This window comes from Oryx dammah, unplaced genomic scaffold, assembly GCF_014754425.2.
Source record: "Oryx dammah isolate SB20612 unplaced genomic scaffold, SCBI_Odam_1.1 HiC_scaffold_5, whole genome shotgun sequence".
NCBI classification, from domain to species: Eukaryota; Metazoa; Chordata; class Mammalia; order Artiodactyla; family Bovidae; genus Oryx; species Oryx dammah.
This window is the reverse complement of record NW_024070189.1, coordinates 43,956,087-43,971,062: the sequence shown is the minus strand read 5'-3', so window position 1 is coordinate 43,971,062 and position 14,976 is coordinate 43,956,087. Positions and strand designations below refer to the sequence as shown.

Genomic DNA, 14,976 nt, shown 5'->3' with positions numbered 1-14,976 from the left:
AAAAAAAAACTTCAGTGGTGTTCACAGGTCAGATGGGCTGAACCGTCACTATCACCTGAAAAAATGTTTTAAAAATAAAATTCTGAATTTTAAGCCCATCTCAAAGTCAGAATCTTAAAGATGCTTCCCAGTCTTACTATGATAAACATCTGGGTCTATGAACTCAAAATGAACTCACTAACATTTTGGTCAGTGGGCTAAATAAAGATCATCTATTTCTTACTTGTTGGAGTAGGTGTCGTACAATCCCACTTTTCCATCGTCAGTTCCAAAAGCTAAGCAGCCTTCCTTGGTCGGGTGCCAGCACAGCTACAAGGAAATAGGAAGAAAGGGGCACTGTTAAGGGATTCATTAGGTTATACTTCAGCGTTCAGCTGGAAATATTTCTTGCTCTTGTTGTCAATTTTAAAAGTAACAAATTCTCATTATTTAAAGGAAAAATAGTATTAAAAATAAAGTCACTTGTAATTTCACCATCCAAAACACCCCACTACCAGTTCTGTATCTTTCTAGAAATTTTTTGTGAGTAAACTTTACATATAATTGAAAAACAAAAATAGGATCAAATGTTTAAATGATGTGCATGATACATTGTTGGTTGGGGAGTAAAAGATTACAGAACAATTTAGAAAATACGATTCTATTATTAATTAACAAAGCTTGGAAAGATACATCAACGGTGGTTCTTTGGATTATGGAAGTGGGAGAATAGAGTCAAGGGTGGAAAAGAAAACATTTTTGCTTTCTACACTTCTGTACTGTGGGTTTTTAAAAAATCACAAACATTATTCCCCATGTGGTTATATTATAATTTAATGTACCTCCTATGAATGCACGCACATCCAGGTTATTTTAAATTTCTTACTATTAGAAAATAGGGTGACTTGAATAAAAATGTAATTTTACAAAACAAAGCTAAATTTCGGAATTAGGAGGTAATGCGTTTGGTTAGGGAGGGTCCCTGTGCTTTCCCAGTTTCAAATTGCATCAAAAATATTCTTGAAGTGTAAATTCCCTATGGAGGTCATTTGTGTGAATAGGTATTCTCTAAGAGAGAATTAGTTATTTGAAAACAGTGTATGGCAAGTTCAAAGAACGCATCCTTACCGCTGTAACCTTGGACTTAACACCTTGCCAAAAATTTTTCACATCATAGTTGTTCTTTATGGAGAGTGTATTCCATATGCGGATCATGCCATCCCCGACGCCTATCGCTAAGCAGCCTGTGTCCACAGGAGAGAAAGCCAGACTGTAGGCAAACCCACCGAGGGAAGGCAGGGTCCAGCAGCACTCCAGAGTGGCTATGTCCCAACATTTTACCTGAAAAGGTTAAGGGTTAAGGTCTTTATGAAGATCGGAGAAACAGGAAAAACAATCAACGTTTCAGACAGAATGGGCTCAATGAGTGCAGCAGGAGAATGTAACTTACCTATTCCACTAGGAATTAGAAAAAAAAAGCAGTAAACTGTAGAGTTCAAAGGGATCTTGGAATACATTTATTCCCTAAGATGCCAAGTGAATTGAAGGCACACAATACACTAGAACTCAGGCTTCCTATTTCCCAGAGTCCACTGGCCTTTCTACAGTATTACAGCATTGATAATCTCATTTGGTAAACTCAAAAAAAAAGTAAAGAAGAAAGATGACGATGGTCTCAGGACAGTGGAAGAATCAGAGTTTATTTCAAAAAGCAAAACATGTTACCATATCCGTTGGAAGAGGAGGGCTAAGTTTTTAATCTTCACTTGTTTATTAACACAGTGACTTGGGAGAAAACAAAATCTATCAAACAAGCTTTCATTACTGAAAAACAGTAAGGTTACTTAGATAAAGCCAATTCTCTCTTACAGAGACTCTGCCAAGAGCAGATGATTCTGCAACCAAAACTATATAGACAAGGATATTTTAAAGCTAAACCATGATGACCTCTCACATCCTTCCATGCACACATCTCTTCCTTATCGTATCTGCTTTAACAAAAAGACATCTTGGTTGTTCCTCCCCTTCCCTTTACTTCTCTACTGCTAATGTATTTAATGCCAATCAGAAACAGTAACTTTGAAATTGGAACCTGGGAGCAAGGTGAGGTGTGAGAACTGATGATAGTTTGAAAAAGTCCTCTAATCCTATCCAAGTCATAAATCACCAATATACAGTATTGAATGCAAAATAAGCTGTTCTTACATCTCTGTCCATTGAAATGGAAAGCAGCAGCTGTTTGTCATCTTCAGTTTGCAGAGGACATAAATTAAACACAATCCTTGAATGATTCTGCCCTTCTGATGAACCACTAAAGAGAGTATATTTCCGTCTCCAAGACTGAGTGAGATCCCATAGCAGCAGTTCACCTCTGTGAAGGAAAAAACAAGTAGCAGTTCTCTTTCATGAGCAATCTGAAAGCAAGCGGTTCTGGGCCAGAGTGTGGGCCCTCAGCTGCAAAATACTTTCTGTTCATTGTTCCTTTAAGGAGAGACAAATTACATATTCTAAAACAGACGCAAAAAAAAAAAACAAAAGAAATTATTGCTTGTGGCGAGGAGAACCAAGCAGAGAAGACAGAGGTGGAAAGGGAGCTCTGGAGTTCGCTGGTGGTCTAGTGGTTAGGACTCTGCTTTCGCTGCAGTTGCCCGATTTGGTCAGGGAACTGAGATCCTGCAAGCTACGTGGTGTGGCTAAAATTTTTAAAAAGGAGCTTTATTATATCCTTTCATTCTTTTTGAACCATGCAAACGTACTAGACTACCTTCTGAACAGATTTTCCTAATAGCTTTAATTATAAAATGCCATCATAATTTGCACAACCACAAAGGCTTTAAGACATACGTCTGCTTTGGAGCAGTGCGGGTAGTAGCATCACTGCTAACACCTCGGGAGATCCTATATGCTCTACCTGCATTACCTCTTAAAATAGGGACCTTGTCTGTGAAATTTACTTGTCATCTCAAGCCCCTAGAAACAGGTGCTCAATAAATTTTGCTTAACAAATGGTCATAATCATCCTAAGAGAAAGGAAACACTATAACCGCCCCTTTATTCATGTGAAGTCACTGAAGCTCAGAAAAGTGAAGAATCTTGCTTATGAACAGCTGATAAGTAACAGACTGATTCTGAAATCTGCCTGACTTCAGAGTCCACACTTAACAAGCAGGCTGTACTTATTTGATCTTTTCATGACTCTTATTAGACAGCACAGGTATTAATTCCATGACTTTTCCATTACTAATGGCCCATCATAATATAATGGGTCTCTTAGCCACTGCTGTCTCCATCTTCTGTGTCTAGAAAGAGAAGCCTAGGAATTCCTGAGACTAGAGAGGAAAACAAAATGTGTTAGAGAGCATGACCAAAAAAAAAACTTACCCAAAACAGCTGGATACCAGCTGAGTTGGCTGATCCTTGGGCCAATGGAGTGTCAACCAAAGGCGCTCTTTAACAGTTGGGTCTACACCCCCTCCTCTTCTTTTAAGAAAGGGCAATTTCAAAGTCATCACCCCTGCAGATTAAAAGAAGTTCCATGGACAGTCAAACACACACTCAGGACAATAAGACAGTAAAAAAGCTTTTACTGGATTGATAGAAGTTATATCACAAGGGAAATGTTGAATATTAGTCTTACCTCGGCCTCTAGAGCAGCTCCAGATCCGAATGGTCTGGTCTTTGCTCCCAGTGGCTAAGTAGCAGCCTTTTGTTACTGGAGTTTGTGCTGTAACTTTCCCATTGGGAATTTCAGGTTCTTCTAGGATAGAGATGGTAATTTTGTTTTTAATTTGCATTAAGAATGTACCCATTAAAGAAAAAACTAGTTTGCAAGGGTTCCTGTAACTATCATTTTCATAGATTTGATCTGTAAAATCTAGTTTTAAATGTAATTCAAATTGCACTATTCTACCCACTTGGTTCTTTGGGTCTAAAGAGTACTGAACCCTCTTAAATCATCTCTACCTGAATTTTCCTCTTGATTTATGGATAAACAGTCTTCACCCGACAGGGGACACCAGGCTATGGAATGAATCTCATCATCATGGCCTCGAAGCCTGTGCATAACTTCTCCTTTCTTGCTGATGTCAATTATAACCACTATGCCATCCTTGTAGCTAAAAGACAAGGTTAGAAATATTGCTGAAAAATACAGACTGTCTTTCTAGGAAACTTTTGGCTTAGGAGTGCATTTCTACAAGTTAAGTGGATGGAGGGGAGGAAGGAAAGAGAGCAAGGAATAATTTTGTTCTGTCCTTTTTCCGAAGTATACTTATTTCATATTTTGATCAAATGATCAAATTCCAGGTACTATATTATACTATGCATGTTGCCCAGCATGAAGGTTGACAGCAGAGCATGCTTGTGCTTGAGGGAAAAGTTAAAGAAAAGTAGTCCTGAAAGGGGCCAGAAATCCCCCTAATTGGAAATGAATTTGTCCTAATACACTAAAAATATCTTTTTATTTTACAAGTCATCTTACTTTTCTAACAAAAGCTGCAGAATTCTAACCTGTAGATCTGAGTATTTCAAGACTGTCATTTTTTTTAATTTAGAAGAAATTGAGAAATTCTAATAGTTTTTTTTCTTTAAATGATGAAGTATTTCAGACACAAGAAATATCTACTCTCTAGCTTAAGAAAAAAAAAACTTTGCAGTACAGTTGAAATCCTCTGTATATCTCATCCCAATCAGATTTTTCTCCCTCTCTTCCACAGAGGTAAGCTGCAATTCCTCTATCTTGTGTTACATTAGTTCTAGACTTCCTTTGTATATATTCCTAAATGAGATACAAAATTACTTTGTACTTTAAAAGCTTCATATAAATGGTAACATGTTATTTTTCTGTAGCTTGTTTTTTTCCACTCATTCTTTTTGTGAGTCATCCATGTTGACACATGTAACTCTAGTCCCTGATCAGTCATTTATACTATTGCATAGTACTCCACTGTATGAATATACTTCAAGTTTACTCATTTTCCTTTTGAAAGGCTCTCACTTTTTTTTTTTTACTGTTACACACATAAAATGCTATTAATAATCTTATTATATTATAAAATATATAATAATCTTTAATAATCTTATCACACACTTAAGACAGTTTCAGGTTTGATGCCTAGTAACAGAACTGCCAGAATCTTAGTCACATTTTTGCTTTACTAGAAAGTGCAAAATTGGCCTCCAAAGTGGGCATACCTGTTTTCCTATACACTAGATAATCCTACAGCTTTATTTCTCTTATTAAAAAAATTTTTTTCCCAGTTACAACTTTATTTAAAAAAATAAAATCATAGAATATATCAAATCTTTGAAGATAGAGACTTTGAAAACCATCAAGTTATATAACCTAACAATAGACATGTGATCAAGCTGTTTTGCAATTTCAATCAAGACTTTAGGGACTAATCACTGTTTTGAAGAACATTTAAAAATAAATCATTTTGATTCAATCCTGTTTGACTGTTTGAAAGACTCACCTCTTCTTGTGAATTTCTGCTCATCTTTCAAGGTCAGTTTGATTTACCCTTCTCTGACCCCTGCCTACCACCCTTTCTGCTCTGTCTCTTGTACCCTCACCACAGTGCTCCCATTTCATGGAGACCTCCCATCACAGACCCTTTCCATTTTCAGTGTTACTCACGCACACCTGTCTTCCTGTTCATCCCTGCATGCAGAGCAGATTCATGATCCATCATTATAATCACTCCTTAAATAAAATCCTTATCTCCTTTGTTCCCCCTTTTTCTCAGGGGTATTTACTCCACAGACCCCCAAACCTGGTTGAATCCAACCACCCCCTTTCTCAATCAGTTTGAGTAGTTTACTTAAAATTCATGATCATGATCCTCAGCTTGGCATTCAACCAGGACCACGGGACCTGCAATTTCCATCAGAAAGTTCATTTTCCTGTTCTCTGAGATGACTCTTCATACCTTCGTCCTGCATCCAGCTCCTGTCCCACTCTGAACTTGACTTGTGCATCACAAAAAATCAGAAGCCATCAGAATGAAACACCCTTCTCTTCCAAGCAGATCTGTGAAACTACTTACACCTATCTCCACATTCTCAGCTGGTTGTTTTTACTTGTGATCTGGAGCCAATTCCCTCTTGACTTCTCATCACTCCTGTATTCATCACTGTTCACCCCTGAAACAGACTCCCCCTCTTCTGCCTCATTTCCATCAGCAGAGAAACATGCCTTTGTTATCTCCCTGACCCCCATTTAATGCTCCCTGACCCCCATATGCCTCCTCTGGCTTCATGTCTACATGCACATTGCTGCAACAGAGTTTGTGGAAAAGTTGTCACCATGTGTATCTACCCCGCCTCCAAGTGTCTGGAATTCTCTCCGGTTGGACTTTCTCCTCTTAGATGCTTGTGCTTATGTCTCATCTTTAAACTAGACAGAATGGACATCTTTGAGAGATAAGTAAATGGAGCAGTAAGGGAGAGAGGACTGCCTACTGAGGCAGCTCATGTGAAGACAACCTTGATGATCACAGGGGAGACGGATCCCAATGCCACACTGTTTTCCCAATTGAGTGGAAGAGCTGAGAATCAGAGCAGAGCTGAGTCATTTGACCCTATGGGAATAAATGTTATTAATATAACCAAGGGTAAGTACAGAGGAGTAAAAAGTGGAAGAGGACATTTCTGACATTTGGAGATTCACTGAAGAAATCAGATATGAAGAATAAGGAAAGTACAGTATCACAGAAACCAGGGAAACAAAAATACAGTGAGGACCTGGAGGTCACAGGAATAACGATGCTAGGGGTGCAGGGAGAGTGGTTATTACCTGTAAATGGTTTCCTGTGAGAAATAAAGGGGTAGGAGAAGGTAAAGAAAATACAAAATAACATCATAAACAAAAATAAATTACTAGTGCACATGGCACAGTACTCACCCGACAGCTACTAAATCTTCATGATGAGGCGAGCAAGTAAGACAGAATATTGTCCTGGGTTCTACAAAGAGGTGCTGGCTGTCATTTCTGTTAAGCCAGTAACAGAAAACTACTCCTTTTTCATCTCCAGATACTATCAAATCCTTTACTCGAGGAGACCAATGCAATGCTGATATTGTATGCTTTAAAACAAAGGAAAGATACATTTGCTTCTCATTTGTTATTGCTTAATTTTTACTTAGTTTTTAATCTGTATAATCTAGGCATATTATAGATACTTAATAAATACTGTTAGGACCACCCATATAGCAATATTATATTATCAAATGATAGGAGAATTCAGGCTAAGGATGATTAAATTTTTTTCTTCCTTTGTAGACTAATGCAAAATTCTTCCTAAGATTAACAGTTCTTTTCTATATTTTCTAGGCAGGTATATCAATTAACCATCTAGTTTCAAAATAAGTTTCACTCACAGTTTATATCAGGAGTCTTTTTCGTGTAAAGAGCCAGAGAGTAAATATTTTAGATTGTGTGGGCCATATTGTCTGTTTTAACTCTCAATTCTGCCATTGTAGCCTGCAAGCAGCAATAATTAAAATTGTAGGCAATACTAAAATGAACAGCTGTGATTGTATTCCAGTGAAACAATCTGCAAAAGCAGGCAGCAGTGCAGTTTGTTGATTTATATGTATCGCCTTCCAAAAAAATTTTGAGGTACCTTTACAATATATACCTTCTGACTAATGAACAAATACAATTATAAAAGTTACCATATATATTATATAAATTTTATTATGTATTTAATAAATATTTAATATATATTTATAAAAATGTGTATATCTTTTAAAATTTATATTCAATTATATATATAAATAAAAGTTAGCACAGAGGAGCTAGCAAAACTATACTTGAAGCAGGAGAACTCTAACACAGATATTTATTAATAGTTTGAGAAACCAGTAAGCCATGGTACCTGATGGAGTGCATGTTCCGTCACAACTGTTTTTGCCTCTACATCCCAGATTTTCACAGTCCCATCATCAGAGCTGGTGGCGCAGAGGTTGTATTGACCCGGGTGATGACAAAACGTGAAGCCAGACACCTTTTCCGTGTGTCCCACCAACTCGCCTATGACTTCAAGCAAAACCAGGCTGCAGGTTAAAGAGCTATCTAAGATTCTTGCCAGCATTTTTACTGTTGTTGGTGATTGCGGCCTCACTTATTCCATGGAATAACAAAAATATCCAGAAACCCACAATTAGAAATCTCATGTGCAGATATTGGCTCTGCCATCTGACTTCAGACAAGTCGTTTTATCTCCTTGGGACTCAGTCTTTTTAACTGTGAAATACGTTCATATCGCTTGATGTGCCTAGTTCTCAGGCTGAGGAGCAGCTCCAATGAAGAATGTAAAAGGGATCTGGCTAGAAGTCTTTAGAAAGTATCTGGCATGCCGTATCCCAAGGCATAACCAAAACCTAGCTGGACCCTGGAAGGAGATCTCGCTTAGGGCCTGGAGCTGTAGAAAGCAAGGCCTAGGTGTTATAAATACCTGGAAAGACACACGGATAACTTTTTAGTAAGCCAGCGGATGCACGCTGAGAGAGCCAGGAGGCGGGACCGCTCAGCCACAGCGTGGTTAGAGCTCAGCCTTGGAGACTCGGACACAACTCAGTTTAGACGACTATGAATAGACCCTTCTCTCTGCCCGAGCCTCTGTTTCCCCATCTATGGAGGGGTGGGGTGGCTAGACACGCCCTCTTGGCGCCCCCGGGGAACGCAGTTAGTGCAGGTAGTTTGGGGTCAAGAGGTGGGTACTTACCTCGAAATGGGGGCGTCCCTGGGATCGTGTCCGCGCCCGGGCCCACGCGGACAAGGAAGACCGAAGTCCGCGCCGCAAAGCCGAAGAGGCCCCCGGGCACGGCATCGCTGCATCGGGAGCAGTACCAGTTAGGGGAGGGCGGCAACGTGCGCGGTTCCTGTCCCATAATCACGGGCAACCAGGGATGAGGGAAGCAGCCACTGGAACAGACCGTTCGTAGCCCCACGCTGGAGCCGGGGAGGGGGCGGGGTTGACTCGGAGCCCGCCGCTACGGCGCGCGCGAAGGTCCAGATCTCAAGGCGCGCTCGACTCTAGCCGCCTCGAGCCTGGGAGAGGCGGGGCCCCGGGTTGCAGTCGGCTTCCCAGCTCCTCCTGGAGGGTCTGGTACCACTGGAGCCTAGTTAGCCAGAGCTTGTACTGTGTGCTTAGTCGCTCAGTCGTGTCCGACTCTGCAACCGCATGGACTGTGCAGCCCGCCAGGCTCCTCTGTCCATGGAATTCTCCAGGCAAGAATAATGGAGTAGGTTGTCAAGCCCCTTTCCAGGGGATCTTCCCAACTCAGAAATCCAACCCAGGTTTCCCGCCTTGCAGGCGGATTCTTTACCGTCTGAGCCACCAAGGAAGCCCAGCCCAGAGGTTAGGTATTCTCATTAACGACAGCAATGGAGTCACCTCCCCGCCCTGCTAGTTTATTTTCTACCGTGCTAGCTCTGGAGATGGTTTAAAAGTATCTGCAAGAAGCCAACTAACAAAAAGGTAAAAATTATAATCAGAAATAAAAAACGAGTTTTTGAAACTGGGTGGAAATTCTATCTTTGGGTTTTGTTACTCAAGGAGAAGCAGAATAGAGTAACCCTCTTTTGATGTGATTAACTACCACTCTATGAAGGGACTGTATGTGTTAAATGCTGTGGAGAAAAAAGAACCAGTTTCCTTCCACCTCAAACGGCCTAAAATGCTCCGTTTATGCACTTATTCTTCGTATTGCTTGTTTGCATTGGGTATCTCGAACTCTTGAATATGTAGCAAAGGAAACCTGAACTATCCATGCTACTGAAGAGAAGCTTTATCATAAATCTTTTTCCCCTCGATTGACCACTGTTTTTTGCCAGTTATTATGTGAGAGACTTTAACCTATTACAAATCTTTCCCCCTAGGTTGACCACTGTTTTTACCAGTTATTATCTCAGGGAATTTAACCTTTCATAAATCCTTTTTCTCAGCTGAAGAAGTAAGATCATGATCCAGATCTAGCTGGGTTGGGTCTAACTGTGAGGATTACATGAGATTTACTGAAATGCCTCCTGGCTATATGTGGTAGCTAGTGCCTGCTGAATATTAACTCTTAACTCTTGGAGGTAAACCTGAAGATTAGCATCATACTTAGTATTTGAACCATTTGTTCCTTATTTTTATTTATTGAAGTGTAGTGGATTTACAATATTAATTTCAAGTATATAACAGTGATTCACAATTTTTGAAGATTAACTCCATGATCTTCATGACCCAGATAATCACGATGATGTGATCACTAACCTAGAAGCAGACATCCTGGAATGTAAAGTCAAGTGGGCCTTAGGAAGCATCACTATGAACAAAGCTAGCGGAGGTGATGGAATTCCAGTTGAGCTATTTCAAATCCTAAAAGATTATCCTGTAAAAGTGTTGCAGTCAATATGCCAGCAAATTTGGAAAACTCAGAAGTGGCCACAGGACTGGAAAAGGTCAGTTTTCATTCCAATCCCTATGAAAGGCAATGCCAAAGAATGCTCAAACTACCATACAATTGTACTCATCTCACATGCTAGTAAAGTAATGTTCAAAATTCTCTAAGCCAGGCTTCAGCAATATGTGAACCGTGAACTTCCAGATGTTCAATCTGGTTTTAGAAAAAGCAGGGGAACAGAGATCAAATTGCCAACATCCGCTGGATCATGGAAAAAGCAAGAGAGTTCCAGAAAGGCATCTATTTCTGCTTTATTGACTATGCCAAAGCCTTTGACTGTATGGATCACAATAAACTGTGGAAAATTCTGAAAGAGACGGGAATACCAGAGCAACTGCCCTGCCTCTTGAGAAATCTGTATGCAGGTCAGGAAGCAACAGTTAGAACTGGACATGAAACAACAGACTGGTTCCAAATAGGAAAAGGAGTGCATCAAGGCTGTATTTTGTCACCCTGCTTACTTAACTTATATGCAGAATACATCATGAGAAACACTGGGCTGGATGAAACACAAGCTGGAATCAAGATTGCTGGGAGAAATATCAATAACCTCAGATATGCACCTCAGATATGACACCACCCTTGTGGCATAAAGTGAAGAAGAACAGTAGAGCCTGTTGATGAAAGTGAAAGAGGAGAGTGAAAAAGTTGGCTTAAAGCTCAACATTCAGAAAACTAAGATCATGGCATCTGGTCCTACCACTTCATGGCAAAGAGATGGAGAAACAGTGGAAACAGTGTCAGACTTTATTTTATTTTATTTTTTGCAGACTTTTTTTTTTTCACTGCAGCCATGAAATTAAAAGACACTTACTCCTTGGAAGAAAAGTTATGACCAACTAGACAGCATATTAAAAAGCAGAGACATTACTTTGCCGACAAAGGTCCGTCTAGTGAAAGCTTTGGTTTTCCAGTAGTCATGTATGGATGTGAGAGTTGGACTATAAAGAAAGCTGAGCACAGAAGAATTGATGCTTTTGAACTGTGGTGATGGAGAAGACTCTTGAGAGTCCCTTGGACTGCAAGGAGATCCAGCCAGTCCATCCTAAAGGAAATCAGTCCTGAATATTCTTTGGAAGGACTGATGCTGAAGCTGAAACTCCAATACTTTGGCCACCTGATGTGAAGAACTGACTCTTTGGAAAAGACCCTGATGCTGGGAAAGATTGAAGGTGGGAGGAGAAGGGGATGGATGACAGAGGATGAGATGGTTGGATGGCATCACTGACTCACTCAATGGACGTGAGTTTGAGTAAACTCCAGGAGTTGGTGATGAACAGGGAGGCCTAGCGTGCTGCAGTCCATGGGGTCGCAAAGAGTTGGACACGACTGAACGACTGAACTGAAAGTTATTATAAAATATTGGCCATATTGCTTGTGCTGTACAATATATCCTTGTGGCTTATTTTATACATAGTGAGCTTCAGTGGTGGCTCAGACAGTAAAGAGTCTGTCTGCAATGCAGGAGACCTGGGTTCGATCCCTGGGTTGAAAAGATCCCATGGAGAAGGGAATGGCAACCCACTCCAAAATTCTTGCCTGGAGAATTCCATGGACAGAGGAACCTGCCAGGCTACAGTCCATGGGGTCGCAAAAAGTCAGATACCACTGAGTGACTAGCACCTTGATGCTTAGAGTTCTTTAAAAGAACTTTCATACAATCTCTAGTGGTCTTTACAAGCCTGTGCCCCAATGATACTTATTTTTGTTTTTAGAAAACTGAAGTCCTCCCAGGTTAGTTGGCTTGGTTCACGGTCTGTTTTCCTAATCCTTTCAGACCATTTGTGAGGCTTCGCAGTTTTTCTGGATTCCGACGAATCTTCGGAAACTCGCTAAACTTTGGCCCTTATTGAGTAATCCATTACGAAGCAAGGCTGACGGGACCCCGCCCTAAGCACCAGCCTCTTGTTGACGGTTTCCAAGACAACACCACGAATGAAGGTGCGGCTGGGTATCGCGATAAGAAGGGAAAAAAACAAAAAAACCACCCAACCAAACCCTAAAAACCCCGGGAATTGCGCATGCGTTTTGCGCACCCGGCCTTCTGAACTCAGAGGCTTCCGTAGACGGAGGGAGAAAGATGGCGGCGGTTATACTGGAACGTTTGGGTAAGATTTTTTGATGGTTAAGTGGTGGAGGAAGGGAGTGAGCTGGGAATTTGAATTAACGACTTGTGTTGATATTGCAGGTGCGTTATGGGTGCAGAATCTCAGGGGGAAGCTGGCCTTGGGGTAAGTCTGTCGCCTCGGAGTTGCAGAAGGTTCCTGGCCTCAGTCCAGTTCAGTTCAGTCGCTCAGTCGTGTCCGACTCTTTGCGACCCCGTGTCCTGCAGCACGCCTGCGCCTGTCCATCACCAACTCCCGGAGTTTACTCAGACTCATGTCCACTGAGTCGGTGATGCCGTCCAACTGTCTCATCCTCTGAGAGCTTAAGTGCCAGGCTCTGCTTTATGCCCTGAGGCTGGCGAACGGTACACCAGAATCTCAGCTTTGCCACCCCGTTTTTTGTTACCCCCGTATTGCATAGCCCTGAGGGGACCAGGATTTTCAGTGACCGAAGGGACGTTGTAAATGCCTTTTCTGGACACTTCCTAGATTCTCCCACCAAGTTGGGAGCATACTTTTCTAGTTATCTAATTATCTGCCTATATGGGCAGTGATTGTATTGTAGACAGGTGCAGTTTACATCGTGTTGTGTTAAAATCTATGTGCATTATCTCATTCTTACAGCATCCTACATAGTGTAGGTACTGCAATACCCATTTTTTTGGACGAGGAAACCTGTGCCCAAGGTCCCACAGTTACAGAATTTTGAAGCTTTATACTGTATTTTGTAGAGCATTCTTTGACCTCAGGACAAAGCGTTCCTTAAGGTTAGGGAATGAACTTTAGTCAGTACTGGTAAGAGGCTTTCTCTGCTTCTCATTTTCCTTCTAATGTAGTATAGCTATTGTTATGTGGAGGTTGATAATCTGATTGTAAATTTTCTAACTGATGTGTTTGTTAACATTAATTTTGGTTTAATTCATAGATTTTGGAGACATCTGATAAGTTGTGAATCCACATTTTAACTTTGATTTTGGAAAAGTTAACTCATTTTTCCTAAGCTTCGGTTCTGTGATATGAGAGGATTATTAGTGCCTACTTAATAGATTTTTAAATTAGGATTAAATGAAATAATGTTTATAAAGTGTTTTATGCAGTGCATGACGTATAATATTCCCACCCTAAATCTTAGCTTCCATGAGTGTAGTTCCTATTATATCTAGCTTTGTTTTAGGTTCTTGGCTTAAGGGATGAAGAGGTGGCTAAAGAAGAAAATAAGAAGTACTGGTACTTAGGATTTGTCTTCAGTTTGCTTTTGTAGATTATCTTCCATCACTAGCCTCAGCCATGCTGATTCATTTACTTTTTCTGTTTATGCTGTCCTTTACATATTTCTTGTTTTTTTCATGCTGTGCCCTCACTTTCTGTTAGTAACGGCAGCCCTCAAAGCCCTTCTCCATTTCTTCTGACAATGCACTTCTCTGGGAGAAAGGGTGCTGCTCCAGTTGGTCAGATTGAGAACAAATGTGAAGATACATTTTTCTGTGAGTAAAGGCAATGGGGAAATCTAAAAACAAAACAAACAAAACAATCCAGCAGTTCTCATTATTCAAATCCCTGTTTAAATGTTTCCCTTTCATGATCTCACTAAAAATGAAAGAAATGGGGACTTTCTTGGTGGCCTAGCAGTTAAGACGCCATGGTTCCATTGCAGGGGACCCGGGGTTCGATTCCTGGTCAGGGAACTAGGTCCCACATGCCAAAACTAAAAGATCTCATATGCTGCAATGAATACCCCACATGCTGCAACTAAGACCCAGTGCAGCCAAATAAATAATAAATATTAAAAAAAAATGAAATCAGTTTTTTCTTTCTTTTAGCATGTGTTTCTTAAATAATGGCTTCAGATATATATGTCTTTGTCCTTTCTTACCTCGTATATCCTGGACAGTTAGGGACAATTCTTGTTTCACTTTGTAGCTCCAGGGTAGGGTCTTGCACAAAGTGAATGTTTTGTTTATTCTGGTTGATTTAAATTGTCCCACACTGACTTGTATTGGGAACCTCTGAGCAAGTAACTAAAGCACTTTGGCTTCAGTCTTTTCATCTGTGTGATACAAAAAGGTTGGATTTTGCTAGGTAATCTCTTTCTAGTTTTGAAGTTACATAATTTATGAGTCCCCATTTTGGACTTAATAGTGGGGAAATGACCACATGAAAACTGAATAGAAAAGGTATAACTGATAATAATCCAGTGGTTGGAAACCTCATTGCATCCCAAATGCCAGACAGATAATAGAAATGAATTATAGAGACGTGGTTGTTGTAAAAAGAGTGGTAGGGATTGTGGAAGTCAGTTGAGTACATTCCTCCTCTAATGACACTGAACTGGATTTAAAAATGCTGCTCATCAAATACTTTTCTACAGGTTATATTTGGTAGCAGATGGACAATTTCCAGCCGTTAAATTTTAAGTCTCCCATTTTAGTGATCCGTG

The 14,976-nt window shown here is 40.4% G+C and overlaps 2 protein-coding genes across 5 annotated transcripts in view; one reads left to right on the top strand and one right to left on the bottom strand.

Moving 5' to 3' along the window:
- The window catches only part of GEMIN5 (gem nuclear organelle associated protein 5), a 37,672-nt gene extending 28,712 nt beyond the window's left edge, over positions 1–8,960 (bottom strand). For both annotated transcript variants that reach the window (XM_040241457.1, XM_040241458.1), the window contains exons 1-9: positions 8,709–8,960; positions 7,860–8,020; positions 6,884–7,065; positions 3,943–4,094; positions 3,617–3,736; positions 3,361–3,493; positions 2,185–2,350; positions 1,108–1,320; positions 224–309 (exon numbers count right to left, since the gene is read on the bottom strand). In XM_040241457.1, the coding sequence (XP_040097391.1) occupies positions 224–309; positions 1,108–1,320; positions 2,185–2,350; positions 3,361–3,493; positions 3,617–3,736; positions 3,943–4,094; positions 6,884–7,065; positions 7,860–8,020; positions 8,709–8,874 (1,379 nt within the window). In that variant the 5' untranslated portion in view covers positions 8,875–8,960. The remainder of the gene's footprint in view (positions 1–223; positions 310–1,107; positions 1,321–2,184; positions 2,351–3,360; positions 3,494–3,616; positions 3,737–3,942; positions 4,095–6,883; positions 7,066–7,859; positions 8,021–8,708) is intronic.
- Positions 8,961–12,216: 3,256 nt separating this feature from the next.
- The window catches only part of MRPL22 (mitochondrial ribosomal protein L22), a 40,217-nt gene continuing 37,457 nt past the window's right edge, over positions 12,217–14,976 (top strand). Inside the window, exons 1-2 of one of the 3 annotated variants that reach the window (XM_040241455.1) lie at positions 12,217–12,542; positions 12,623–12,665. In XM_040241455.1, coding sequence (XP_040097389.1) covers positions 12,515–12,542; positions 12,623–12,665 — 71 coding nt within the window. In that variant the 5' untranslated portion in view covers positions 12,217–12,514. The remainder of the gene's footprint in view (positions 12,543–12,622; positions 12,666–14,976) is intronic. The other 2 variants (XM_040241454.1, XM_040241456.1) reach the window with 2 other exon arrangements.